General features: G+C 33.7%; 2 protein-coding genes across 15 annotated transcripts; one reads left to right on the forward strand and one right to left on the reverse strand.

Annotated features, from left to right (window-relative positions):
* Positions 1-1,304: 1,304 nt before the first annotated feature.
* LOC108483434 (uncharacterized) lies at positions 1,305-25,277 on the reverse strand. Of its 9 annotated transcripts, none has more exons than XR_008284305.1 (5): positions 24,783-25,277; positions 24,574-24,684; positions 24,143-24,198; positions 23,568-23,685; positions 1,305-1,549 (listed from the first exon to the last, which is right to left on the reverse strand). XR_008284305.1 is itself a non-coding variant. In XM_017786827.2 (4 exons), the coding sequence occupies exons 2-4, from the start codon at positions 24,617-24,619 to the stop codon at positions 16,265-16,267; spliced, it is 327 nt and encodes a 108-aa protein (XP_017642316.1). In that variant the 5' UTR covers positions 24,620-24,684; positions 24,783-25,277; the 3' UTR covers positions 16,147-16,264. The 9 variants fall into 9 exon arrangements, 2 of the variants coding, with proteins under 2 accessions (XP_017642316.1, XP_052885858.1); XR_001871070.2 differs by lacking the exon at positions 1,305-1,549 and adding an exon at positions 19,150-19,346 and having other exon boundaries at positions 24,143-24,175; XR_001871069.2 differs by lacking the exon at positions 1,305-1,549 and adding an exon at positions 19,150-19,346.
* LOC108483436 (uncharacterized) lies at positions 15,524-20,097 on the forward strand. Of its 6 annotated transcripts, XM_053029882.1 has the most exons (8): positions 16,830-17,166; positions 17,523-17,690; positions 18,324-18,431; positions 18,596-18,651; positions 18,803-18,929; positions 19,019-19,125; positions 19,630-19,696; positions 19,799-20,097. In XM_053029882.1, the coding sequence occupies exons 3-8, from the start codon at positions 18,350-18,352 to the stop codon at positions 19,876-19,878; spliced, it is 519 nt and encodes a 172-aa protein (XP_052885842.1). In that variant the 5' UTR covers positions 16,830-17,166; positions 17,523-17,690; positions 18,324-18,349; the 3' UTR covers positions 19,879-20,097. The 6 variants fall into 6 exon arrangements, with proteins under 6 accessions (XP_052885852.1, XP_017642317.1, XP_052885854.1 ...); XM_017786828.2 differs by lacking the exons at positions 16,830-17,166; positions 17,523-17,690 and adding an exon at positions 15,526-15,712; XM_017786829.2 differs by lacking the exon at positions 17,523-17,690 and having other exon boundaries at positions 16,836-17,166.
* Positions 25,278-26,778: the final 1,501 nt, after the last annotated feature.

Here is a 26,778-nt window from a genome sequence, read left to right on the forward strand (position 1 = left end):
ACACCATTCGTTTAGCAGCACAATCCAGGGTCGCCTTAGGCTTAACAAGCCAGTCCATTCCCAAAATAAAATCAAACTCTTCGAACGGTAACTCCATCAGATCTCCAGGGAAAATCTTACCTTGAGTTTCTAAGGGTACATCCCTATACAGTTTGTCCACCCTAACCAAGTGACCCAAAGGACTTAGTACAGATACCCCACTCACAATCTCCTCAGAGCAGTCCAAGTTGTCCATAATCCGTTCTGTGGCCTCCAGCTAATATTCCGCCACATTCGAGGCTATACCAGAAACTCCGCTTTGTTAGCCCGAAGTCATTCAGAAATAGATCCCCGAACTCCATTGCCCGTACTTGCCCCGGCAACCCTTTCCAGAACACGAAGCATTGCCTGTGACAGTGCATCATCCTCGGCACCGCGGTCATGAGACTCTACCTCTGTTGCCGGTGGTATCGGTGTATCCACCGCCGGTATATGTCTCAAAGACGAAGATCTCGCTCGAGCACTTCCTCGGATCCGTCCACGGCCTCTTGTACTCATATCGTATTATCTTGATTACGAATTTTTATGCATCAATTAATATTCCAATGCTTATTACAGATGTTTTATGAATCAGACAGTAGTTCAGAGTTTGTCTTCGTAGAATCGAAGTCTAACTACAGTTTCAGTCTCTTATCAGATTTTCCTATGGTTTCAGTATCATCCTATCTAGAGTATCCTAATAGGGTTTCATGAGACAGATAATTCAGAAAATATTCGAAAAGTTCGAGTAATACTTACGTGCTTCAATGGAGATTGAATGCCACCTTCTAAAGATCTAAATTTTGAAAATCGCGTTTTTCGCAAAAAAAAATTTGTTTTTGAAAATCTTTTTTTTTGTAAACCCATTCCACAACCGAGTTGTTGCAACCTAGGCTCTAATACCACTAAATGTAACACCCCAAACTCGGCCCAGACGTTATGACCGGATCCGACATGCCACATCGAAGCGTTCAAAACATTTTATATTGTTGATCCAGAAAAACTTACTTAGTGTTTTAAAAGATAATTTCATTATAGGTTAAAGTGAATGGAAGTCATGCACCGGTAGGAAACAGGAAAAGAGGTGGTGAGTCCATCGGACTACTTAAGTACCAAGCTCCCTTCGGATCCAATCCTAGACATGAATACCGCCATTGCCACACCTTAACGTCATGGATATTTCTAGGAAATGGATTTGATTAAGTCATTTTTAGGAAAAGTGATTAATTTTGGAAAATACTTTCATTGCGGAAGCTTTGCTTGTTGTCGTGTTATTTTGAAATCAATTGTTTTTTTTTGAAAACGCGCCCTAAAGCTATCCAATTTTAACAGTTAAAATAAGTAATACATATCTTAGTAATACATATTAAAACCATCAAAAATAATTAAACGGCCTTATTACATTTAAAAACCCAAAACTTCAAACGTAAATAAAAGGATGTCCAGTTCACCAGAAAAAAATCAAACTTTTAGAATAGGTGGCCACTCCGAATTCCCTCACAGCTCCAAGCCTACTATGGTTGGGGATTTCCTGCGTGGATGAAAATAAAAGGGGTGAGTTTGGGGAAACTCAGTGTGTAAATTAACCCAACCATAGCCTATATCAGCTCAAACCACGGAAATAGAATAAGTTGGACTTAGCCCAAAACAGAATTCAGAATAAAGCCAATAGGCCCATAACAGAACAGAACAGATATTACATGTTTATGCAGAAACCCAACCATATCCAACCGTATACACCCCCGTACCAACCTTACACCGTGTGGGGAGACAACTCGACCCACCCAACTGCTACACACCACAGAATTTGCAGCATGGCTACCAGAACAGATAATGTGACAGAGTCACCAGATACAGATAATCGTGGCAGAGCCACCAGATATAAATAATCGTGGCAGAGCCACCAGAACAGATATATGTGGCAGAGCCACCAGATCAAATATTTATGGCATAGCCACCAGGACGCTTCCTCCATAATATAACCCATGTCCCCATACAACAGAAATAATATGCCATGGCATACGTATACAGAAACAGAACATCATGCTTTTCAGAAAAAAAATAACCTTAGGGGTATAACGGTAATTTTGCATACATAGGGGTGTTCAAGTAATTTCACTATTCTTAAGGTTTTCATACATAACATAGCCATTTACGTACGATCAGAAACACTTACTGCGTTTTCTTACCAACTTGGGCCTGTTGGCCCATTATCCCGTTTTTGGCCCATTAAGCCCAAAAATATCGAAATGCACGGAATCACGCACTCTGCAGTCTTATCACTTTAATTTACCATATACATCAAACTATTAATCTCATGAGCATTCACACACTCGCAAGATCTCAAAATACCGGCTTTTCGGCATTTTGGCTTTTTGGCTTGTGCCGATCTAGTCTATAAGAGGGTGTTAGTTACACACCTGTTTGCGACGATATGCTGACGAGATCCACACACGAACCGCCTACAATTGGATTACTAACACGTTAATCTAACTATTCAAATACGAACTACGTATTAACCCCTTACAATATTCGGCCAACCATACCTACAGATTAGAGTAAGCTTATAAGAAATCAATAAGCAACTCATTAACAAATTTTTGTCAGTGTTTACCACATAATCATAATTTCACTGCAAGCTGCCTTCTTAAGCAATAGTCACTAAATCATTTATAACTAGAGCTACGAAACTCCAAATCAAGTGCCGTTAATTTTCCCTGAAAATAGACTCATATATCTTCTATCCATAAAATTTTCAGAATTTTTGGTTTAGCCAATCAATACCAAATGTTTCTCAAAGTTTCCCATGTTTCACTGTTTGACTAATCTGACCACTCTTCATTACGAATCAAATTTCTCATTGTACAGAATTCAAAATATGTTCTTGTTTATTTCATTTGAAACTAGACTCAATAAGATTTAATTACATAATTTATTCAGCTTCTCATTCATCTCCCACAATTTATGGTGATTTTCTAAAGTCACGTTACTGCTGCTGTCCCAAGCAGATTTATTACCAAATCACTCTTTCACACATACCTTGCATGCATGTTATTTAAACATGTATATCATCAATCAATCATCACATATCTATGATTTTACTTAAGTATAATCTCCATTTCATCATTTTAAAGCACAACATGTTAGCCGATTTTTCCCTTTAGCATCTAAGGCACATGCATGCTCATTTGTTTGGCTCAACTTCACATATCTTCCATTTTTCATCAAAAGAACATGAAACAACAACCATTTCCTTCATTTTAATTCATGACTAAATGCTCACAACACAACTAAAAACCAAAATATGCTTCAAGAGTTAAGGTAAAATCAAGAAGAACTGATGAACCTCAAAATAGAAGCAAGGTACCAAGAACTTACCTTCAATTTTCCTCCTCCTAGTGACCGAACACTCAAGAGCTTTCTCCTCTCCTTTCTCTTCTCTAACTTTCGGCTATAATGAACAAGGATGGACAAAACTTTGTTCTTTTCATCCTTTTTTTATTTTATTACACAACATTTTATGACACAAAATAACCTATATTATTTGTGTCATACCTATGCCATAATGTCAATAAAAAAAATGCCCATAATGCTTATCATGCCCATCATGGAACATTTACCTAACCCATTATCAATTTTTTATCAATTTGTACCATAAATTATGGATATCAAGTGCACATATTGTCTTCAACAACATGATGGTCGGCCACTTCTTGTAAAATGGGAGGTTTGACATGCAAATCCTCCTATTTTGCACTACTATTTATTTAGCCACTACAAATTAGCCTATAGCATTTTCAAACATTTTCATATAGGTCCTATTTCATAATTTCACTCACTAATGACAAAATCAAAGCATGAAATTTTGCCAACATTCACAGAATTCCTGAAAATTGAGGCGTTACATAATGTTATTTATATGATATGATACTTATTATCGTGAAATATGATGTTTTGTGAATTATTATTTGGTGATATGCAAATTATGTGAACAATTTAATAAGTATGAGATGTTAGCAAATATCGATTTCTATATTTTGAAGAAGGCGATCGAAATGTGTAATTGAAAAGAATCCTGTTTGAACCTTGGGAATAGATTAGGGTACAACTGACATGTCACTAGGATGGTTGAGTTTCAAGCTCGTTGAGTTGAGTCTGAGTTCACTTATGGATGCGAACGCCCGAGCTCGTTGAGTTGAGTCTGAGTTCGTTTATGGGCAGGTTACATGGTAGGTTGGCTACATAGATTTCAAAAGCTATTGAGCTTTTTTAGCTATGAGTATAGCACTTATGTACACATTATTCGTGTATCCGAAACCATATTCTGATATGTTCAACGGGAGATCTCTAATAGAATAAGGAGAATACCTAATACGAAGGTGACATGTTGGTAAGTGTGGTGAATAAGAAAATTTGACAGGTATGTGTTTAAACCCTCGGGTTGAGAACTTAGTATGATGAAATTGTAGTAAGATATTAAATGCAAATGTAACATGAATGTCTTGGTGTTGTTTATGCAAATAATGTTTATGTTGAATGGCATGAATATGTTACTTGTTATTTTCATGTGAACTTACTAAGCATTTATGCTTACTCCATCCTTTTCCTTCATTGTAGTTTTGACAAGCTGGCTTGAGAATTGGGATAGGTCGAAGGCTCGTTCACACTATCCGAAGACCTAAATTGGTAAAATGGCTTGTATGTTATGAGTGTGGCATGTATAGCACTATACTCACTTTGTGTAAATGATCTTATGATATGGTAAATGAGTGATGTGGAAATGCTTGTTGTTGATTAGCTATTGGAATGGCTAATCAAAATTTATATTTAGTGTTATGTATGCTTAATGTATTACCTACTCCATGGAAAATCATAAAATGGTGAAATTTACTATAAAATAGAGTCATACAGCAGCAGTGATGTGAATTTGAAAAATCACTAAAAATAGTAGAAATGTAATTAAATGATGAATAAGTTATGAAATCGAAGCTTGATGAGTCTATTTTCATATGGATGAAACAAAAAAGGTAAATGAGTTATATTTTATGATATATTTAAGTTTTGGTGGAACAGGGTCAGAGTGGTCTCTGAATCCCCTGTTCTAAATTTGAAAATCTACCATAACTTGTATAAAAATAATTAGGAGTTTTACTTTATATTTAAAGATTCCTTATTGAGTCTAGTTTTATGAGAAACAAACAGCATAATCATTAAAACTCTGTACAGGGAGATATCTGATTCGTAATATACAGGGGTCAGAGTAGTCGAACCCTGAAATAGGGGAGACTTTAACTAATAAACTGTACTAATTGGCTAGATCAAAATTTCTAGAAACAATTAAGTAAGTAGATATATGAGTCTAATTTCATGGAAAATTTACGGAATTGGATTTCTATTTTCATAACTCAAGATATGAATTTTTTAGCGATTATGACGCAGTTAGCCAGCTTGTCTGGAAATTTTGAAATAAATTGTTTGAGCTGTTTAATTAATGAATTAAGTCCGTTAACACCTCGTGCTCGACTCCGGCGATGGTCTCGGGTACGGGGGCGTTACAGTTTTTAGATTATTTGCTTGTTAAAAATTCAATTTACGATTTATGCTAATGACTTGATGATCATAGAAGCAACAGAAGCATAACTTTAGGTTATCAAATATTCCATGAATAATTGTGTGAGGTGTTTTTGGTGATTGGCGTGCTTTGAGGTGGTTTTAATGGAGAGTCACTTTGATGACTAATGTGATGTTTGAAATTTGGGTCGAACTGTCTCGGTCGGGTTTGGGGTGCCACATCTACCAAGAGAAAAGATCCATAAGAAGCTCAAGATAGAAGCAAATTTTCAATTATGCCGGGAGAAGGTCATTCTATCATGAAGCCTCTTTATTCAATGACAACAACTATTCTTATTGGAAGACAAGAATGAAGCTATTCATTCAAGCAAATGATTATGAAGTATGGAGGGTGGTCACAAATAAGTCATTCATCCCAAAGAAAAGAGTTGACAGTGTCATTGTTATCAAGAAGGAAGATGAATGGGATGAAGTTGATATTAAGATGGTGCAACTAAATGCTAAAACCATGTACACTATATTTTGTTCCCTTAGTCCCAATGAATACAATATGCTCTCATTGTGTGACAATACTAAGGAGATATGGGACAAACTTAAAGCCACTTATGAGGGCACAAGTAGAGTCACAAAATCCAAGATTAGTCTCCTCACCCTTGATTATGAGCTCTTCAAAGAAAAATTAGATGAAAAAATCCAAGATTAGTCTCAAGGCTCTTGGGAAGACTTATGTCAACAAGGAGATGGTGAAGAAGATGTTGAATAGTCTCACAAAATCATGGGAAGCTAAAGTGGCGGCCACAGAAATAAAGATCAATCATAATGCTCAAAAGACCAAGGAAGCTCCAAATAAAGTGAGGGTGACATTCAAGTCTACCACTCATGACAAAGATAATGATTCTAGCAATAATGACGAGGAGGAGGAGGAGGTGGCTATGTTTGCAATAAAGTTCAAAAATTCATGAAATTACAAGAAATTCATTCAAGTGTTAAACTATTCATCAAAATATAAAATTTTCTTCAAATATAGAGAGATATGAACAAAAATACAAGATTTGAAAAATGGCATTGAGCAAGATATTAGACAGATCCATCTTTTATTCAAGCCAAACCTTAGAAAGAAATTTTGACCTGAGCTCAACTTGACTTTATAATTTTAAATAAAATAATTATACTTATAAATTAATAAATAAAAGAGAATTCTCAACAAAAAATATTTCTCATTTCCTATAACTTATTCCTATTAGTTTAAAAATCAAATTCATTTACTCGAACTTAAAATTTAGAATTCAAAATAGGAAAACCTAATTTCTAATAAGAAAACTCTAATTGCTTCAATTACATCCACATACAATCTTAGCCGTCCGAAGCACTTATGCTTTTGTTTCCTAGTCTTTGTTTTAGGATTTTTTATTGTTTAGTTTTTATTTAGGAAATAAATACTCAAAAGATTTTTGTATTACAAGGATATGAGCAATTTAGTCCCTCCCAACAATTTAATCACCATAAAAAAGTGAACAAAAAAGAACAATTGATAATGGTGTTAAGTCATTAATGATTTCCATTCATAAACTATTAGGTTAGGCTTCAATGTAATCCCTTTCAAAATAAGTGGAGCAAAGTTGTCTCTTTACTATTTAAAAGTAAGCAAATAAAAACAACTTAATATGAATCTCGTGTGTTGGCCTAATGGTTAGGATATTCACTGCCCTAGGTGTGGCCTAGGTTTAAGTTGCACTAGTCGTGTTGTTTTAAGGCTTTGCCCTCCTATTGAAATTCACCAAAAAAAAAAAAGACAACTTATATGGCATTAAGAATAGATATAGTTGTAAGAAACAACTTTATAAGGTTACCCTCATTTGACTAACTTCTAAAGACAATCTTTTTTAAAAAAATTATACATTTTTAAATTATTATAAAAAATTTAAAAGTTAATAATTATGTCCATTTTAAAAATTTTAAAAATCCAATCAATTAAGTACTTATACCATAAGTTAATAACTACGTAATTTATTGATAAAATACTCTTTTAAAGGTCGTGATCTTTTTTTCTTCGATAAAACTAAACAATTACAGTACAATGGGAGAGGGGAAAAAGGGTTTTACAAACACGAAAATCAAACCCTAAACTTCATGCTAATCAAATTGAAACTCACACAAGTTTATCGCTGAGCCAATGGTGTGATTGGCTGATGGTCATGACCAAACCTTAAAAACATTAATCATCAAATAACATTATGTGAAGATTTATATAAAAAATGTAAGTAATCCAATTTGTTGTCCAAAAATTTGAAAGGGAAAAGATAGGAGATGTAAGGGTAAATTTTTTAGTCACCACTTAAATTTATCTAGACATAAATTAAAAGCCTAGGACCAATTTTTGTGGTGACTAATTGATACATGAATAGTTTAAAGTACTAGAGAAATCCCTACACTCAGAGACAGTTGCATTTCTGTCTCTCTACTGAAAAATAGGCAAATTAGTTCTTATACATTTTGAAACGTGCAATTTAGCCCATTCGTTAATGTTTTTTCTGTTAAATGATGATGTGGAAGGTTAAATCTATGTTGAAAATTCATTTTTTTTATGGGTAAACTATAGAATGTCTCCCAACTATTCTTTTCGTTCTATTTTGGTTGCTCAACTATTAATTTTTTCGATTTAATAACTAGACTTTTTGACATTAAATATTTTAGCGACTCTGAGCTTTTGTAGGTTTTTATTGGTTTAGTAACAAAACTAGCCCTGTAATGTTTATACATTCTATCAATTTAATCCAAAATGTAAAAAAAATCAATAAATTCAACACTCAATGTTTACAAAATTTATCATTTTAGTTCTAATTCTAAAAATTCAATAAATTTGGCCCTCAATATTTGCAAAATCTAACAATTTAGTTCTAGCTTTAAAACTTAAAAAAAAAATAGCCATATATAACCTGTGTGAGAAATTAAAAAAAAAAAAGTATCATTTTTCAAGTCACTTGCAAAATAAAAAATAAAAATAAAATGTTAGGATAAAACACAAAAAAAAAACATTAAAAGCGTTATCTGTTCGAGTAATAATGCAATCAATTATTCTGAATAAGTTTCAAATAAATTGGATTAGTCGACTGTGAAACATAAATTATAATAAAAAAAAGAGGTTAAATATAAAACTGGTACCCAAACTTATCCACTTCTTCCAGATTAGTACTTACGGTTTTTTTCCTAAATTGATACCTACACTTTTTTTCCGTCAACTATATTGGTACCCGAGACTAAAGACGTTACTTTTTTGCTGACATGGCAACACTAACCACTCATACGGCACCATGTGTCGTCCTTTTTGTACCTCTTTATCTTTTTATTTTCTTTTTTCATTTTCCCTCATTTTCTTTTTTATTTTCCCTCATTTTCTTCTTTTCCTTTTTCCTACCCTAGTTGCCACATTGTCTTCTTCATCTTTCTTCTTCTATTTCCTTGTTGTCAATGTCAATAAAGAGAGTTTTTTTTTTTCTGTTGCTAATGATTTTATATTGAGTGTATCTAGTGTCTGTTCAAATTCGTGATAATCGATAGTAAGAAGTAAAGTATGAATCTTATTTATTCAAAACGGATCTATGTTTTTTATTTATGCTTAAAGGAGAACCCCATTTTTTTATTCTTTCACGGTAGGGTCCATGCTAGCAAGGATCATATAGTTTAGGCAAGTATTCTCTTTTAGTTTCATTATTAGAGAATCAATTCCTTTTTTCAAGTATGCCCAAATCAAAAGATTTCTTATCTAAAGATTTGACTCTTTTATAAACTCCTTACTAAAATTTTCTTTTTAGTTCATTAATAAAACTCTAATCATATACAATTAATCAAAAAACAATTTTTCTGGTGTGAATATATATATATTCTTTGGTTTTATATCATTTCTTCATCTCTCATTTCTGAGCTTTATGAATTTTGATTTTTTTAAGGATAAAATTGGTCAGCAAGCATTTTGGAAAGTATGCAATATGTAATAAATATACACAAAAATTAAAAAAAAAAGTTCAAGAAAGTTGAATTTTTACCCGTATTTGGTTCATGCTTGTTAGCTTCAACATATTTTAGCCTCCCATTTTCAGAAACCCCAATTTCTTTGACAATCCCATTGTTGTTCTTGGAATCATCTTCATCTTGTAAAGTATTAAAATCAGTCTCTAAACACGAAACCCTCTTATCCAACTCCTCAAATCTCTTCCTCAATATGTCCAAATTAGATTCAGTTTTGGCTTTCTCATTTTCAAGTTTGAAATTCTTGCTTATCAAATCGATAATTTCGTGTTCTTTCTCATACATACTTTCTACTTCCTCCAACAATCTTTTACACCTTTCCTTCGCGAACTTTCCTCTTCCCCTCAAAGCCATATGTTCTTCTCACAACTTTGAAGCCTCATCCCTCGTATCCTCCAATTCTTTCTTGCATTTGCTCAAATTGTTCACAAAACCCATTTTTTCCAATCCCTCTTCTTCGAATTTATAGGAAAATGAATCTATTACCTATTTCAATGATTCAATTTTCAACTTTGATTTTTGCTTTCTCGCCAATAGTTTCTGTGAAAAATAAAATAAAATAAAGAACACACAGATTTTTACGTGAAAACCCTCTCGGGAAAAAACTACGGGTAGAGGAGAAGAAAATTCACTATGTCGAATTCGAATAATTACAAGAGGAATATACTATGTCTATTTATTGGCTTGTAAAGCCATATTCTAGTAAGACTGAAACACCTTATTCTAATCAATATCAAATAGATGGAATTTAATAAGGTTTAAAAAACCTTATTCAAAAAATAAAATAAAAGAAGTATAATTCTATATGGATTCTTCTTTTATTTTATTTTACCACTGTATTTTATTTAAATAAGGATTCGGGTCACTTAATTCTAACAATCTCCACCTTGACACAAATTCTCAATGAACAAGTTCTTTATCGCGAACTCTCAACGAACAAGTTCTCCACCTCTTCCATAAAACCCCTTAAGGGTTTAACTTCAACAATGAACACCAGCCAAGTCTAAGCAATGCTCAAACTTGGTTATAGGAAGTGACTTAGTCATCATATCTGCAAGATTTTCATGAGTACTAATTTTTCTCATAACAATATCACCACGAGCAATAATATCACGAATAAAATGATACCGAACATCAATGTATTTTGTTCTCTCATGAAACATTTGATCTTTTGTAAGAAAGATAGCACTCTGACTGTCACAAAATACTCTGCTAATTTGAAGGTCTTCATTGAGTTCACTAAAGAGTCCTTCAACCAAATAGCTTCTTTACAAGCCTCAGTAATCGCCATGCTCAGCTTCAGTGGTAGACAAAGCGACTTTAGTTTGCAAAGTGGCTTTCCAACTGATTGTACAACCTCCAATTTTTAAGACATAACCTGTGAGAGATCTTCTTCTATCAAGGTCTCCAGCAAAATCAGCATCAATATACCCAATAACTCCATCTCTAATTCTTCCAAACTGTAAGCAAACATCAGTAGTACCTAGTAAGTATCTTAAAATCCACTGAACTGTTTTTCAGTGTTCTTTACCGGGATTTGCCATGTATCTGCTAACTGCACTGACTGCATATGATAAATCTGGACGTGAACAAACCATAGCATGCATGAGAGATCCTACTGCACTAGAGTATGGAACATGTGACATGTACTCAATCTCATCATCTGATTGTGGAGACAAAACTGATGAAAGTCTAAAATGGGCTGCTAAAGGAGTACTAACAGGCTTAACACTCTGCATATTGAACCTGCAAAGAACTTTCTTAATGTACCCCTTCTGACTTAGGTACAATTTACTTGCTTTTCTATCTCTGAGAATCTCCATACCAAGTATCTTCTTGGCTGGTCCTAAATTTTCATCTCAAATTATTTACTTAGTTGAGCTTTGACCTTTCTTATCTCTCATTTATCTTTTGCTGCTATCAACATGTCATCAACATAAAGAAGTAGATACACAAAAGAACCATCACTGTTTTTCTTAAAGTAAACACAACTGTCAAAACTACTTCTTTTAAAATCATGAGAAGTCATAAAGGAATCAAACCTCTTGTACCACTGTCTTGGTAATTGTTTCAAATCGTAAAAGGACTTTTTCAACAAGCAAACATAGTCCTCTTTTTCTGATACTATAAAACCCTCTGGTTGTTGCATGTAAATATCCTCCTCAAGTTCTCCATGCAGAAATGCAGTTTTTACATCTAACTGCTCAAGCTTCAAATCATGCATGGCCACAATACCAAGTAAAACTCGAATCGAACTATGCTTAACAACTGGGGAGAACACATCTGTGAAGTCCACTCCTGGAATTTGACTGTAATCCTTTGCAACAAGCCTTGCTTTATATCTGGGTTCTTCAACTCCTGGAGTCTCTTCTTTCTTTTTAAACACCCATTTACAACGAACAGCCTTTTTACCTTTAGGAAGTTTCACAAGATCCCATGTTCTGTTTTTGTGGAGTGATTCTATCTCCTCTTGCATAGCAAACATCTAATTTTTTGAGTCTTCATAGCTAACTGCCTCAGAATAATTAGATGGCTCTTGATTCGTATTTATATCTTCAGTTACATTTAAAACATAAGCAACTAGATCAACCTCGGCATACTTCTTTGGAGGTTTAATTTTTCTTCTAGTTCTATTTTTGGCGATAGAGTATTGTGGTGAAGAAGCAACTCTATTCTCAATTTTTGTATTGGCTTGAGGAGTTGACTCTGTATTAATTTGATGCTCCACCTGCTTTTGATTTTCTTTATTAGAAGAGTCTTTCAGAGATAAGTTAGGTAGCATAGCAGGTTCATCAAAAACAACATCTCTGCTAATCATAACTTTTCTATTTTCAGGACACCATAACTTATACCCTTTTACACTAGCTTTATAACCAAGAAAAACGCATTTAATAGATCTCAGTTCAAATTTTACATTATCAATATGAGCATCGCAGACACCCAAAATCTTTAAATCGAATAATTAGCAGGATTACCAGACCATACCTCTTGTAGAGTCTTTTTCTCAATGGAAACGGATGGAGATCGGTTGATCAAAAAATATGCAGTAGATGCTGCTTCTGCCCAAAACTACTTTGGTAAGCTGACATTTGACAACATACATTGAACCTTCTCCATGATCGTTCTGTTCATTCATTCTGCAACGCCATTTTGCTGTGGAGTATAGCGAACTGTCAAGTGTCTCATGATCCCTTCTGACTTGCACAATCTATTAAACTCATCGGAACAGAACTCTAAGTCATTGTCTGTGCAGAGGTATTTTATTTATTTTCCCGTCTATTTTTCAATCATAATTTTCCAAGACTTAAATGTAGAAAACAAATCGATTTTCTATTTTAGGAAGAACGCCCAAACTTTTCTGGAAAAATCATCAATAAAGGTTAGCGTATAATGAGCTACACCTCTCGAAGGCACTCTAGATGGCCCCCACAGATCAGAATGAATATGCTCCAATGTTCCCTTCGTGTTATGGATTTCTCTGGTGAATCGAACTCTCTTTTGCTTCCCAAAAATACAATGCTCACAGAAATTCAGTTTGTAAATTCCTTGCCCATCAAGAAGTCCTCTTTTGCTCAATTCTGTCATGCCATTCTCACTCATATGCCCTATGTGCATATGCCAAAGTTTAGTAATATCATCATTTGATAAGGAAGAGGAAGCAACAGCTGCATCACCAGTAACAGTAAAACCCTGCAAAACATATAACTTGGCAGTCTTTCTCTGCCCTTTCATCACAACAAGGGAACCTTTAGAAATCTTTAAAACCCCACTTTCAGTTGTGTATCTGTACCCTTTTGAATCAAGAGTACTCAATGAAATTAAATTTCTTTTCAATTCTAGAACATGTTGTACGTCACTAAGTGTTCTGACAACTCCATCAAACATCTTAACTTTAATTGTTCCAACACCTGTGATTTTACATGAAGCATTATTTCCCATCAAAACAACACCTTCAAACACTGTTTCGTAAGTTGTAAACCAATCCCAATTGGGACTCATGTGGAAGGTGCAGCCTGAATCAAGTATTCATTCCTTGCTTACTTTAGAATCATTTATAGAAGCGACTAAAAGTTCATCATTACTGTAGTCTTCTACAACATCAGCTTCACCGAAATTTTCTGGTTGTTTTCCCTTTTGATTCACAGCCTCCTTTTTAATCTTGTTTTGTAGCTTATAACACTCAGATTTAATGTGCCATTTCTTCTTGCAGAATTTACAAGTTTTACCTCTGTTTGAAGACTTCGATCTACCCTTAGATTTACCGCAAGGATTTCGTTCCTGTGTCCTTCCACAATCATCATCAGCATTTCGATCTTGTCTCGCACGAACAATGAGACCCTTTCCCTAAGAGTAGGGTTTAACCACAATATGCTTCATCTTATCATAAGAGGTTAAAGAATCATAAACCTCATCAACTGTGAGAGAATCACGGCTATATAAAATCGTGTCTCTAAAGGTTGAATAAGACGGAGGCGACGAACAAAGTAGAATCAACTCTAGATCTTCCTTATCATACTGAACCTCCATGACTTCCAAGTTTGAGAGAATTTCTTTAAACACTGTTAAGTGTTCGTGTACAGACGCACATTCCTTCAAACGATGAGCATAAAGACACTACTTCATATGCAACTTGCTTGTTAGAGTTTTCGACATACATATTTGTTCTAGCCTCTTCCATAATGCAGCGGCGGTCTTCTCTTTTATCACATCCTGTAAAATTTCGTTGGACAAATGCTAATGTAATTGTGTTAATGCCTTTCGATCCTTACGCATCTTCTATTTATCTGTAAATGTTAAAGGCATCTTATCTATCCATAGCAGGGCATCCTCCAAATCTATCTGCGCAAGAACTGCTTGCATCTTAATCTGCCACAACGCAAATATGGTGTTGCGATCCAACAGTAAAATTTCATACTTCAAAGACGCCATTACCGTGATCGAGATGAATAACCCGAAAGCTCTGATACCAATCTGTAAAAAATAAAATAAAATAAAATAAAATAAAATAAAGAACACGCAGATTTTTACGTGGAAACCCTTTCGGAAAAAAACTACGGGCAGAGGAGAAGAAAATTCACTATGTCGAATTCGAATAATTACAAGAGGAATATACTATGTCTATTTATAGGTTTGTGAAACCATATTCTAGTAAGACTGAAACACCTTATTTTAATCAATATCAAATAGATGTAATTTAATAAGGTTTAAAAAACCTTATTCTAAAAATAAAATAAAAGAAGTGTAATTCTATATGGATTCTTCTTTTATTTAATTTTACCACTGTATTTTATTTAAATAAGGATTCGGGTCACTTAAATCTAACAGTTTCCTTTCTACCATGGTGAAATTGTTGGAATGAAAAATGGATTTTGCAAGAGAAATCATTTTGGGAATGCTCCAAGTACTAATATTCCCAATTTCATTGTCACCCAAATTTATCGAATTAACAATCTCATTCTTAATAGCCATTGTTTTTTAAACTAAAAACAAAACAAAGAAAAAGGGAGATAAAACGTTGTGAAGAAGAAGTAGAAAAGACTTTTAGAAATTATAATTTAAAAAATCATAAATAATGAAGCTCAGAAATGAGAGATGAAGAAGATAGTGTAGCGGCCAAGGTAGGAAAAAGAAAAAGGGAAGAAAATGAGGGAAAATGAAAAAGAAAAAGAAAAGTATAAGGAGGAGAACATATAGCGCGTCACAGAGTGGCCAACATTGCCATGTCAATAAAAAAAGTAACGACGTTAGGTTTGAGTATCAATATAGTTGACGGAATCTTTTTAAAAAATAATCTGGGAGAACAGAAATCATAAATACTAATCTAGAAGAAATGAATAAGTTCATATACCAATTTTATATTTAATAAAAAAAAAATTGCAAGGGCTTTAACAAACATTATAATTTAAAACATACATATTTTAAAATTAAGACTGGGCCTGTGCCAAAATCTAAAACAAAAGCTTCATCAAATTTGACAATAGTGCCTAAAACAAACAAGTTAAAAAACGTAACTTGCCCAAGAAGTCATTTTTTTCTGCCTATCTCTGCTGAAAAGCATACCGCTCTTCTTCCCAATCACCTCCATCTTTCCTGACCGGTAAGTCGCTTTGCTTATGCCTCTTTTGTAAAGGATTTTTTTAATCTGTCTTAGTTCTTAATTCTTGTTTCATGATTTCTTTTTTTATAAATAAAAATTAGTTGCCTTATTTGAAGGTCTGAGCTTTAAGCAAATCACTGCAGTTATTGTTGAATATATTTGTTGTTTAGGCAAACGAAGTTGTCTACTTTTGCTGGTTCCCGGGTTATGCATGTGAAATGTTTGACAAAATGACACTAAGGAAATTTGGGTTTCTTCGAATGAGGGGAAAAAGGGTGATTTCATGACTGTATGGGGGTGAAGATTACAATAGGGTTGATTATGGAAGTAACAGATTTTTTCTGGTTTAGTGAAGGAAATTCTGAGGAATGCCAAATGATGATTTTCTTAGTTTATTCTAATTAAAAAAGCAATGAACTTTGATACTTGGACATTTATAATCTTTGTTGAAATTTTATTAATCTCAAACATTTTTGCTAGAGACGTAGGTTCAGCTGTTTTCTTTATCTCCCTGAAATGTGGAGATTTATGCTGATAATATTTCTGTTTTGCTTAATTGGCTAGTGCGCAGAGCTTGAGCTTTAAATTCTGATAATGGAAGATGTCATAACAGAAATACCCCCACCATCTAGATTCTTTCAGGAACATCTTAACAACTTTATACCTCCATCTCCATCTCCATCTCTCATGTTGCCATTCCTTATGTTTTCTAAGCCTGAAAAGATTAAATGATATTATATTGTTTTAGATTTTGGCACAGGTTTGACTACAAATCTAATTTAAAAATGGGCATTATGTTTCCAATCGGATTTGAGTTTTCTAAAACCTTTTACCAAAACAGCATTAGAAACTTTAAATATAACAATTAAGTAATGATTTTATGTTTGATTTTTTATCTATATTTTTATCTAAACTCTCTTACACTTTCAAGCTGAATGGATGGCCTGATCAGGTCTAGAGAAGAGCAATTCCCTCTTAAAATTGCTACTTCTTTTTTCATAGGAAAAGGTCCACTTGGCTTCCATGCAGTAATGGGTCTGAAGAACAATAAGATTAAATTACACCATAGTCACTAAATTAGGAATAAAATTTTGTTTTGATTGCTTAAGTTTTCGAAATTGTTTTTCTTTCATAACTTTACTTTTACCTATCAGAGTTTCTACGGGATTTCTTGTACTTGATTCCCCCTTTAAGTGGCACAGTGTTCTCCCATTATTCTCTAACCCACTCGCAAACGGTACTTCTATTTCTCAGGCGTGATTGTTTTCAGTAAAATAAAGTCTCAAAGTAAAATGTTTTCCCTGTTAAATCACTTTACCCAGTCTAAACCTGTAAGTCGTTTTACGAACTCAACGTTAAGGCTTCTATTGTCTTCTTCCTTCCAAGCCCAAAAATTTTACAACTTAAATACCATCACCCACGCATATTCCTCTTCCACGGCGGCGTCTCCTCGGGTTAGTTCTGCTATCTTCTTCTTTCTTTCCTATTATTTTCTTTCTCTTACTATGGTTTTCCAGCTTCAAATTGATTTGGAAACCCTAAACAACTCATATTTCATCCTTTTTCAGATCTAAGCTTACCCCTGTTTCCAACGGAATAACCAATTCCAACTTTTTTTTTTAGGATTCTCCATTGGAATCTTTTATGAGCTTATTGGATTAAATATATTTTTAATAGTAATTGGTATTGCTGCATTTCGAAATTTTTGAAAGGGTTGGAATTTCTTTGAAGAGCCTTTGGAATAAATGAACAAAAGGAGGAATATATTTTTCGAATTCTGAAATAAAGATGATTTTTCATTTTGCATCAGAAATCTGTAAAGAGAGCTTCACCTTCAGATAGTCAATATGAACAAAAGAAAGATGAAAAAGTGACATAAAGATTTTCATGATCCATTTGGAGAAGGCACCAGCAAACCCATGACTGATTGGCTGGAATCACTTAAAAAACTCACTTTCTCAATGCATTATGATGCAATGTACTGAGATTATGATTAAAAATTAGCTGTCCTAAAGTTCAATTTCTATTTTCTTTTGCTTTTCCATGTCCTCTCCTCTCCTTGCTGACATCTCTTCATTCATTTCCCTTTTAGATTTGTTGGTGCATTAGGATTTCAAAATATCCCTGATTGCAAGTTTTTTTAATTGTGTTACTTTTCTCTACTCATTTAGATCTGATTACTGATGCCTTAATTAGTCATTTGTTTGATCCAGGAATTGTTTATTTAGGATGCTACTTTTTCTGTAGCTTACTTATGTTATTGAGTAGACTTATTGAAAAAGAAAGCGAGTTATAGCGAAAATTAAGGTTCTCTTTTATGAGAGTAATGGAACTGAACAAAGAGAAAAAAATTGACATGGGGAACAGATTTTCTTGGTGGGTTGTTTAGATTTCATTAATAAAATAAACAACTAGTTAATCTTAGTTTGGTTCTCGGGTTTGCCCATCTCATCATTCAGCAGATGAATGCAACCACTTGCGGAGGGTGTGTGCTTCTTGTATTATGGTTTCTATTTGATAGGATGAATTCTTAATCCATCTAAAAATGCCCCTTGTTTAATTTCTTAAAAGAAATTATCTGACAGTTCAGATGACTTGTTTCTTAAAACAGGAGTTTAAGAAGGCAAAGTAGCAAAGATGCAGCAGAGATTGTCGGCATCAGGGAGGCCTTCTGGTACAGATGGCTACGATTTCTCATATCGGATGGTTGTTGATTCCCGTATGTTCTTACCTCTCAAGTATTCTGATCATTTAGATATAAAATTACTGTATATGCCATCTTTTGAATCAAAGCCTTTGTTTCTTCTTATATTTCAGCAACTTTATTAGCTTCTTTATTTCTTCCATTGGCGATTGTTTACTTTATTTGATGTTAACCTGTAGGATATCAAAAAGTAGCTCGTACAAAGTCTATTCTGCGTTCGTTTTTCTTAGTTCAGGTGTGCTACTCTTGCAGTTAATAGAGAATCTACTATTGCTTTCCTTACTTTGGGGTTGACTTGAGTGTTATGGAAACGTTAATTTTCTTATCTTTTAGAATATCAACTTGTCTATCCTTTTGTTTACCTGTATTGCATTCTTTTATTTCAGGCTATCATACTTTTGTTGGGGCTAGTTTTACTAATATTTCAATCTGCATCAGAGGGTTTGGCTTCCCGGGTTCTTGAAATTTCAACTACTGCTTGTGGTCTCATTTCATTGATAATAGGAGAATTAGGTAATTTGCTAACTCCCATGTTTCTGTATAATTATTTCTGAGATTGGCATATCTTTTGTTTAATGCTAGGTCTTTGTTGTTTGTTTAAGGTCGGAAACGCAGCCGAGTGAACATGTTGAGATTTTTTATGGTTGCATCTTCTATCGCTGTCTCATTATTAATGTTTTGCGCCATTCGGAAGGGTTCAGGATTCATGGTAAGGACTTCAGTTTCTTTCACATTCTTTCTTTAAAAAAAGGAAGGTAAAATTGGCAGTAAATTTATTTTGTTAGCATTGATTATCACATTATTCTATATCTCCAGAAAATTGATATCACCAAAACTATAAGAAATAATGTGAAGAAATAAATAAATTCTTGAACGACAAATAAAAATAGCTCTTCAAGGGCATCTTGTCCCTCATCCAATTCCAAGCTCCTGGAACATTTTTATTGTAGATTTCAGTTAAGCAATTTTGACCATGCGAATTAAATGCAAACTTCTGAAAAGCATCTTTTTGGTTGCTAATATCGAATGATTGTTGAATTCAGCAAATATTTAGATGATATAACATTTTTTTTTTCTAGCAATGATTATTGTGGTGAATTCATAGAATTATCTCTATTAATATTACTTTTAGTAGAAAAGATCAATATCTTTTTTAATATTTTAAGAGATAAATCCTATTATGATCTTGTGGTTGTTTGTGTGTTTTGGTAAGGCTGCCAAAAGCCCAAGTTTCTGGGAAACAATTTTGGCGCTTCCTGAGGTGGCCCTTGCTGTTGTGGGTAAGTTTTGATTGTTTTGGTAATTTTATATATATTTTTAAAGTTTATAATACTAAACATCATGGTTATTTTTTTATATATAAAAAAAAAAACTTTTTGCAGGACTGGTGTTTCATCTATTTATCATTGGCTACACAGTTCATCTCATTGCTAACATGTCTGTCCCTAAGAGAGCTTCATAGCTTGTATAAATATAGCTGTCACAAATACCTACATTAGTGGTAAAGGCAAAAATTGCTGTTTTCTTCATTGCCTTAAAACTTCATTTCCAACACGCAGAAAGCACTTATAACAGTGAAATTGTTAGGGTTGATTTGATTTCGATTGATATATGAATCAAGCAAACTAAGCATAATCTTTTGAATTGTTTTAAATGAAAGCAAAGGTTATTATTCCTACAATTTCCTACTACATTTTGCCTATTCTATTTGTCATATGAAGTTGGGAAGTTGGATGGGAAGAAGAGTTCATCATGATTTAGGTCTTTCCCTTTTTTCTGATAATTTTCCTTAAATGCTTGAGCCCAATCCAAATACCTCATCCATAGTGATGCATTTATTGTTGAAAACAAGCTCATTACGAACAATCCACAATGACCACAAAGAAGAAGCACAACATATAAATAATTTTGAAATCTAAAAAGTGGAATTAAATTTCAAGAAATAAAAGTAGAGGATTAAATTTTAAATTTATAAAGAGTACAAAGGTTTATGGTATATTTTATAACTATTTTTATCTTTAAATTATAGTTTCTTAATATTATAAGAACTTATGACATATATTTTAATTTTATAAATATTTTTTATAAATTATTTTAATTTTATGTATATATATCTAATTTAATTTTATCAAAATGAATATGTTATAAATTAATATTTTATATTTAATGGTGAATTGTAACGAGATTGGAAAAAACTAATTGGAGGAGAGGGACAAAAATTCTTAATAAAATTAGATTTAAAGCGAAAGGTAAAAGTGAAGGTTGAGTAAAAAACCACCCGCTTTTATTATTATTATTATTATTATTATTATTATTATTATTATTATTATTATTATTATCGTCTACCTCAATTTAAAGAAATTAAAAGGAGTCCTTTAACCAATAATGATATATCAGCGGCCATTAATAAGCAGGCCGACCGGTCACAATGAAAATCTTAAGTTGGAATTTCGTGACCTGGGGCAGCCACGAATAGTAAAATGTCTCAAAAATAGCTTGAGACAACTTCAGTCTCAAATTTTGTTTCTAATTGAGACAAGGTCAATTCAAGAAGGATGGAAACAATAAGGAAAATCTATGGATATGCAAATGGGATTAATGTGTGTGCAGAAGGATCAAAAGGGGGACTTTCTCTTAGTTGGAAGGAATGAGTATTTGTTAAATTAAGAAGTTATTCTAAATCTTATATTGATATAGAAGTTATGGAAAATAATGAAGAAGAGTATTGATGTTTTACAGGTTTTTACGGCTCACCAATTGAACAGAAAAGGAAAGATTCATGGAACCTCCTTAGACAGCTAAAAGGAAACAACCAGTTGCCATGGCTTGTAATGGAGGATTTTAATGAAATACTATTCTCGTTTGAAAAAAGATGGGGTACGTTAAGGGAGGAAAGGAAAATGTTGGCATTTAGAGAGGCTTTGGAAGATTGTGAATTGAATGATTTAGGATTTTCAAGACAATGGTTTACATGGGAACTAGGGAGACTTCCAAGTAATAACATTCGTGAAAGACTGGATAGGGGGTAGCCAATCCACTATGGTGGGAAAGGTTCCCAAATTTCTCAATTCAAAACAAATATCATAGTATTTCTGACCATTGTCCTATATTTATTAACATAGTGACGCATGAAAGAGGGAGATTTGAGAATAGTAAAAATTGGTTTAGCTTCAATGCTAACTGGGTGCTGGAAAATGATTTCGAAAAGGCAATAAAGCAAGTGTGGGATTTGGGAGATAAGAATCTGCCAGAAAAATTAGAAGATCTAAAATTGAAATTGAAAAATTGAGATAAATCCAATAGCAGAACCAGATGGAAGACAAGAGAGGATTTAAAATCACGGCTTATTCATTTAAATAAAGAAGATCCAGATAATGATATTTTGGCAGGAATTAACAGAAGTTAAGCTAGCACTCAACATGGAAGCTGACAAGGAAGAATTATATTGAGAACAACCGGCAAAAGCTAATTGGTTGTGAATAGAGGACCGAAACACTGCCTTCTTCCATAATTTTGCAACCCAACGTAAAAAAAAGAAATACAATAAAGAAATTGGAGGATGGAAGGGGTGGATGGGTGGAGGGTGACAACGCCATTAACGAACTTGCAACCAATTTTTTTCGACATCTATTTTCTTCCAATATACTACAAAGTGGTGAAAGGCTCAGAAGCGAACTCCAATCGTGTATTACAGAATCTCTAAATGATGAACACATTAGAGAATTTAAGAAAGAGGAGGTAGTGGAAGCTTTAAAAAGTATGGCACCTCTTAAAGCATCAGGAAAAGATCGATTCCCAACGTTTTTCTATAAAAAATTTTGGCATATTATAGGAAAAGACGTTAATTATTGCCTTTAAGTTTTGAATAATGGGATGAATTTTTAGGAGGCTAATAAACTAATATTGTGCTTATCCCAAAGGTACAAACCCCTACGAATTTGGCATAATTCAGGCCCATAAGCCTTTGTAATGTCATATACAAATTGATCTAAAAATGGTGGTTAATAGATTTCAAAGGGTATTACACTTATGTATAGAAGAAACACAAGGTGTTTTTGTCCCAGGAAGACAAATAACTCACAATATAATGATAACTTATGAATTACCACATTCTTTCAAAAAAAGAAAAAGAAAAAAGGAGGTACAGGATATTTTGCTCTGAAATTGGATATGAGTAAAACCTATGACAGAGTGGAATAGGACTTCATTGAAAGCATGAGGAAAATGCTAGGTTTTTGCAATATGTGGATTGAGCTCGTAATGAAATGTGTACAAACAGTAACATATTCGGTAGTAATAAATGGGATTCAAGGGGCAAAATTTAAACCAATAAGAGGAATCAGACAAGGAGATCCACTGAGCCCATACTTATTTATCATAAGTGCAAAAGGATTCTCTAAGCTTTTGAACAAGGCTAAAAGGGAAAGACAAATTGAAGGGACTAAAGTGGGAAGAAGAGAGCTAGCTATCACTCATCTCTTCTTCGTTGATGACAACATCTTATTTGGGAAAGCAACAATGGACGACGCAACGTCAATGAACACAGTAGTTAATGAATACGAAAGTATTTCCAGACAACTAGTGAATTTCGAGAAGTTATTGATCTACTTCAGCAAAAAGGTACAAGATGACATAAAAGGGCAAATAGGGGAAGTTTTGGGGGTTCAGATTTCAAATAATCTAGAAAAATATCTGGGTTTACCTACAATAGTTGAGTAGAGAAAGAAAGGTGCGTTTATTGAACTAAAAGAAAAATTCATCCAAAAATCAAAGAATTGGAGTATTCGCAATTTGTCCTTTGGGGGTCAGGAAATTTTTATCAAATCAATTTTACAAGCTTTTCCGATTTATAACATGCAATGTTTTAAGTTACCAGTTTTACTTTGCAAGGAATTAGAAAATCTGATGAGTAAACTTTGGTGGCGCAATTTAAAATTTAATAAAGACATACACTGGTGTAGTTGGTCAGCGATGTGTAGTCCAAAAGCGTTCGAGGGTATAGGGTTTAGGGACTTAACAATGTTTAATACGACCTTGTTGCCTAAACAGGAATGGAGACTACTCACCCAACTTGACTGTTTGTTTGCGCGTGTTATGAAATTAAAATATTATCCGCGTGATAATTTTTTAAATGCAAGGTTAGGAGCTTACCCCTCCTTTACCAGACATAGCATTTGGAACGCACAAAGCTCACTTGAAGAAGGAACAGGCTGGAGGATAAGGAATGGTGAATCAACAAATATCTGGAATGACGCTTGGCTACCCACCCCTAATGATAGAAGAGTAAAAAGTCAAAACATAAATATCAACTATTCAAAAGTAGCAGACCTAATCAATAAAGATTCATTTTCATGAAACTACGAGGCAATATGGAGCTTTCTCGAAGGAGAGCAAGTGGAGGCAGTTTTGTCATTTCCTTTGGTAAACAGGATGCAGCTGGATGTTCTAGTATGGAGATGGGACAAATCAGGCGAATACACAGTAAAAAGTGGCTTTAAATGGCTAATGTCTAAGACTCTACACCTACAGAATTATATTACAGACCAAATCACCAATAAAGAATATTTTACAAAGATTCGGAATCTCTCGATCCCAAGTAAAATAAAAATACATCTATGGAGGGAGGTCAATAATTTTCTTCCGAGCTCAGTACTCTTAAATTTCGAAGACTAAGGAATGATGTTGCATGCCCAATCTACTCAATTGAAGAAGAAACCATGGAATACCTTTTTCGAGATTGTGAATTCACAAAACAGGTCCTACAAGAAGTTGGGTTGGACACCTCGCAATCAAACGCAAGACATATATGGAAATAATGATCAGCATTTTTCTTCCACACGAATAATACTAAAGTATGCACAGTCATGGCAATTACTATTTGGGCAATATGGTACAACAAAATAGAATTTATCATGAAGGAAAAAAGGAAAGGGTACAAGAGGTTGTCGGTTTTATTAAAGCTTATTTAAGGGAGTTAGAGCAAGTTAAATCATCAACAGAAACCAGACTCATTCCAAGAGAGATGTTTTGGAGACCCCCCATGGAAGGATAGGTCAAAGCCAATTTTGACTCAACATATTTGCAACAAGACATGACAGCAACTGCGGGAGTTATTATAAGAAACCATGAAGGATTTGTTATGAGAGCATGTTCTTACCCAATAGGAAGGACAGGGGATCTGACCACTGCGGAATCGAAGGCATGTCTACAAGCAGTCATTTTTGCGGAAGAAATGGGTTTTCGAGATATGGCTGTCGAAGGTGATACCCTTACAGTCATTAAAAAGCTTAAGTCAGATTTAGTGGATAGATCAGTGATTGGCAACATCATTAGTGAAATCCAAAGGAAAAAACTCAAATTTATTACCTTATCCCTTGAATATACCCTTCGAAAGACAAATGAAGCACAGCATGCCTTTACTAGTCGAGGATACAATTTGGATAATCCATCCTGTTGGGTTGAAGAAGTACCGATGGAGATTGAACCCATCATCGCCAATGACCAAAGAAGGCTTTAGAATCGGTAGAAAATGGACATTTTGTCTGAGTTCGGGGTTGCAACATAAATACGCATGTCCTCAACATTATCTGATGAACTCAAATTTAGGAGAAATCTGGTAAAAGCACTTTAAATGAGAATCTTTGCAGTGAAGAAAAGGCACAACCAGTATATTCCACCATAACTACAGAATGCGAAGAAAAGGAAATGTGACTCTAATTGACGATAGGGTTTAGGCTTTTTTTAGCATACTTAAGTTTTTGCATTGATTTAGGGTCTTATCAAAGGCGCTTCATTTTCTTTTAGTTTTTCTTCTTTTTCCTTTAATTTTAGGTAAACCCAAGGCACCGCCTCAGTTACAAATACGCTATTGATAGTTGTTAGACAGCTGGTGATTTTAAATCTTTGATCACTATACCACATATCCTCTCATTTAATGTATTTTGGATTTTACTTCAAAAAAAAAAAACTGAAAGGAAAGATAGTTTTAATTTATAAAAGATAATTTTTATCTTTGTATATTTTAGTTTATTTTTAATTTTATACTGTAATAAATTTTGATACATTAATATTATTTTTATACTTTTTTACATTTAAATGCATTACTAAATTAAAACTCGATTATCATAATTAAATTTAGTAATATATATACTATTTATTAAGTGTTTTCTTGAGTTTATATCACCTCAACTAGGTCACCAACTTAATTAAGGAAATTATAGAAATGCCTTTGTTAGAATTAAGTGACCCAAATTCTTATTTAAATAAAATACGATGGAAAATAAAATAAAAGTAAAATCCATATAGAACTAGACTTCTTTTATTTTATTTTAGAATAAGGTTTTTTAAACCTTATTAAACTTCATCTATTTTATATTGATTAGGATAAGGTGTTTCAATCCTACTAGAATATGGCTTTACAAGCCTATAAATAGACATAGTCTATTCCTCTTGTATTGGTTCAAATTTTCGACATAGTGAATTTTCTTTTCCTCTGCCCGTAGTTTTTTTTCCTGAAAGGGTTTCCACGTAAAATTTGTGTGTTCTTTATTTTATTTATTTTATTTTATTTTATTTTTCACAAATTGGTATCCGAGCTTAGGGTTATTCATCTCGATCACGGTAATGGCGTCTTTGAAGTATGAAATTCATTGTTGGATCGCAACACGATTTGCGTTGTGGCAAATTAAGATGCAAGCGATTCTTGTACAGATGGATCGGAGGATGCCTGCTAGGATAGATAAGATGCCTTCGACATTAACAGATGAAGAGAAGAAGCGTAAAGATCGAAAGGCATTAACACAATTACATACGCATTTGTCCAACGAAATTTTGCAGGATGTGATGAAAGAAAAGCGCCAACTTGCATTATGGAAGAGGCTAGAACAAATATGTATGTCGAAAACTCTAACAAGCAAGTTGCATATGAAGCGGCGTCTTTATGCTCATCGTTTGGAGGAAGGTGCGTCTGTACATGAACACTTAACAGTGTTTAAAGAAATTCTCTCAAACATGGAGACCATGGAGGTTCAGTATGATAAGGAAGATCTAGGGTTGATTCTACTTTGTTCGTTGCCCCCGTCTTATTCAACCTTTAGAGACACGATTTTATATAGCCGCGAGTCTCCTACAGTTGATGAGGTTTATGATTCTTTAACTTCGTATGATAAGTTGAAGCATCTTGTGGTTAAACCCGACTCTCAGGGAGAGGGTCTCATTGTTCGTGGGAGACAAGATCGAAATGCTGATGATGATCGTGGTAGGACACAGGAACGGAATCCTCGTGGTAAATCTAAGGGTAGATCGAAGTCTTCAAACAGAGGTAAAACTTGCAACTTCTGCAAGAAGAAAGGGCACATTAAAT

Source organism: Gossypium arboreum, chromosome 1 (assembly GCF_025698485.1).
Source record: "Gossypium arboreum isolate Shixiya-1 chromosome 1, ASM2569848v2, whole genome shotgun sequence".
Classification (NCBI taxonomy): domain Eukaryota; kingdom Viridiplantae; phylum Streptophyta; class Magnoliopsida; order Malvales; family Malvaceae; genus Gossypium; species Gossypium arboreum.

Coding starts and splice junctions, on each gene's coding strand:
- LOC108483434 (XM_017786827.2), bottom strand. CDS start 24,619: ATGCCTTCGATTCCGCAGTGGTCAGATCCCCTGTCCTTCCTATTGG. Junction 23,686..24,573: donor TCCCCTGTCCTTCCTATTGG/GTAAGAACATGC, acceptor TTCTATCATTAG/GGGTGGGTAGCCAAGCGTCA. Junction 16,428..23,567: donor CTATGTCTGGTAAAGGAGGG/GTAAGCTCCTAA, acceptor TAATCTTTTCAG/GCTTAGAAAACATAAGGAAT.
- LOC108483436 (XM_017786828.2), top strand. CDS start 18,350: ATGCAGCAGAGATTGTCGGCATCAGGGAGGCCTTCTGGTACAGATGGC. Junction 18,432..18,595: donor TCGGATGGTTGTTGATTCCC/GTATGTTCTTAC, acceptor GTTAACCTGTAG/GATATCAAAAAGTAGCTCGT. Junction 18,652..18,802: donor GTTCGTTTTTCTTAGTTCAG/GTGTGCTACTCT, acceptor CTTTTATTTCAG/GCTATCATACTTTTGTTGGG.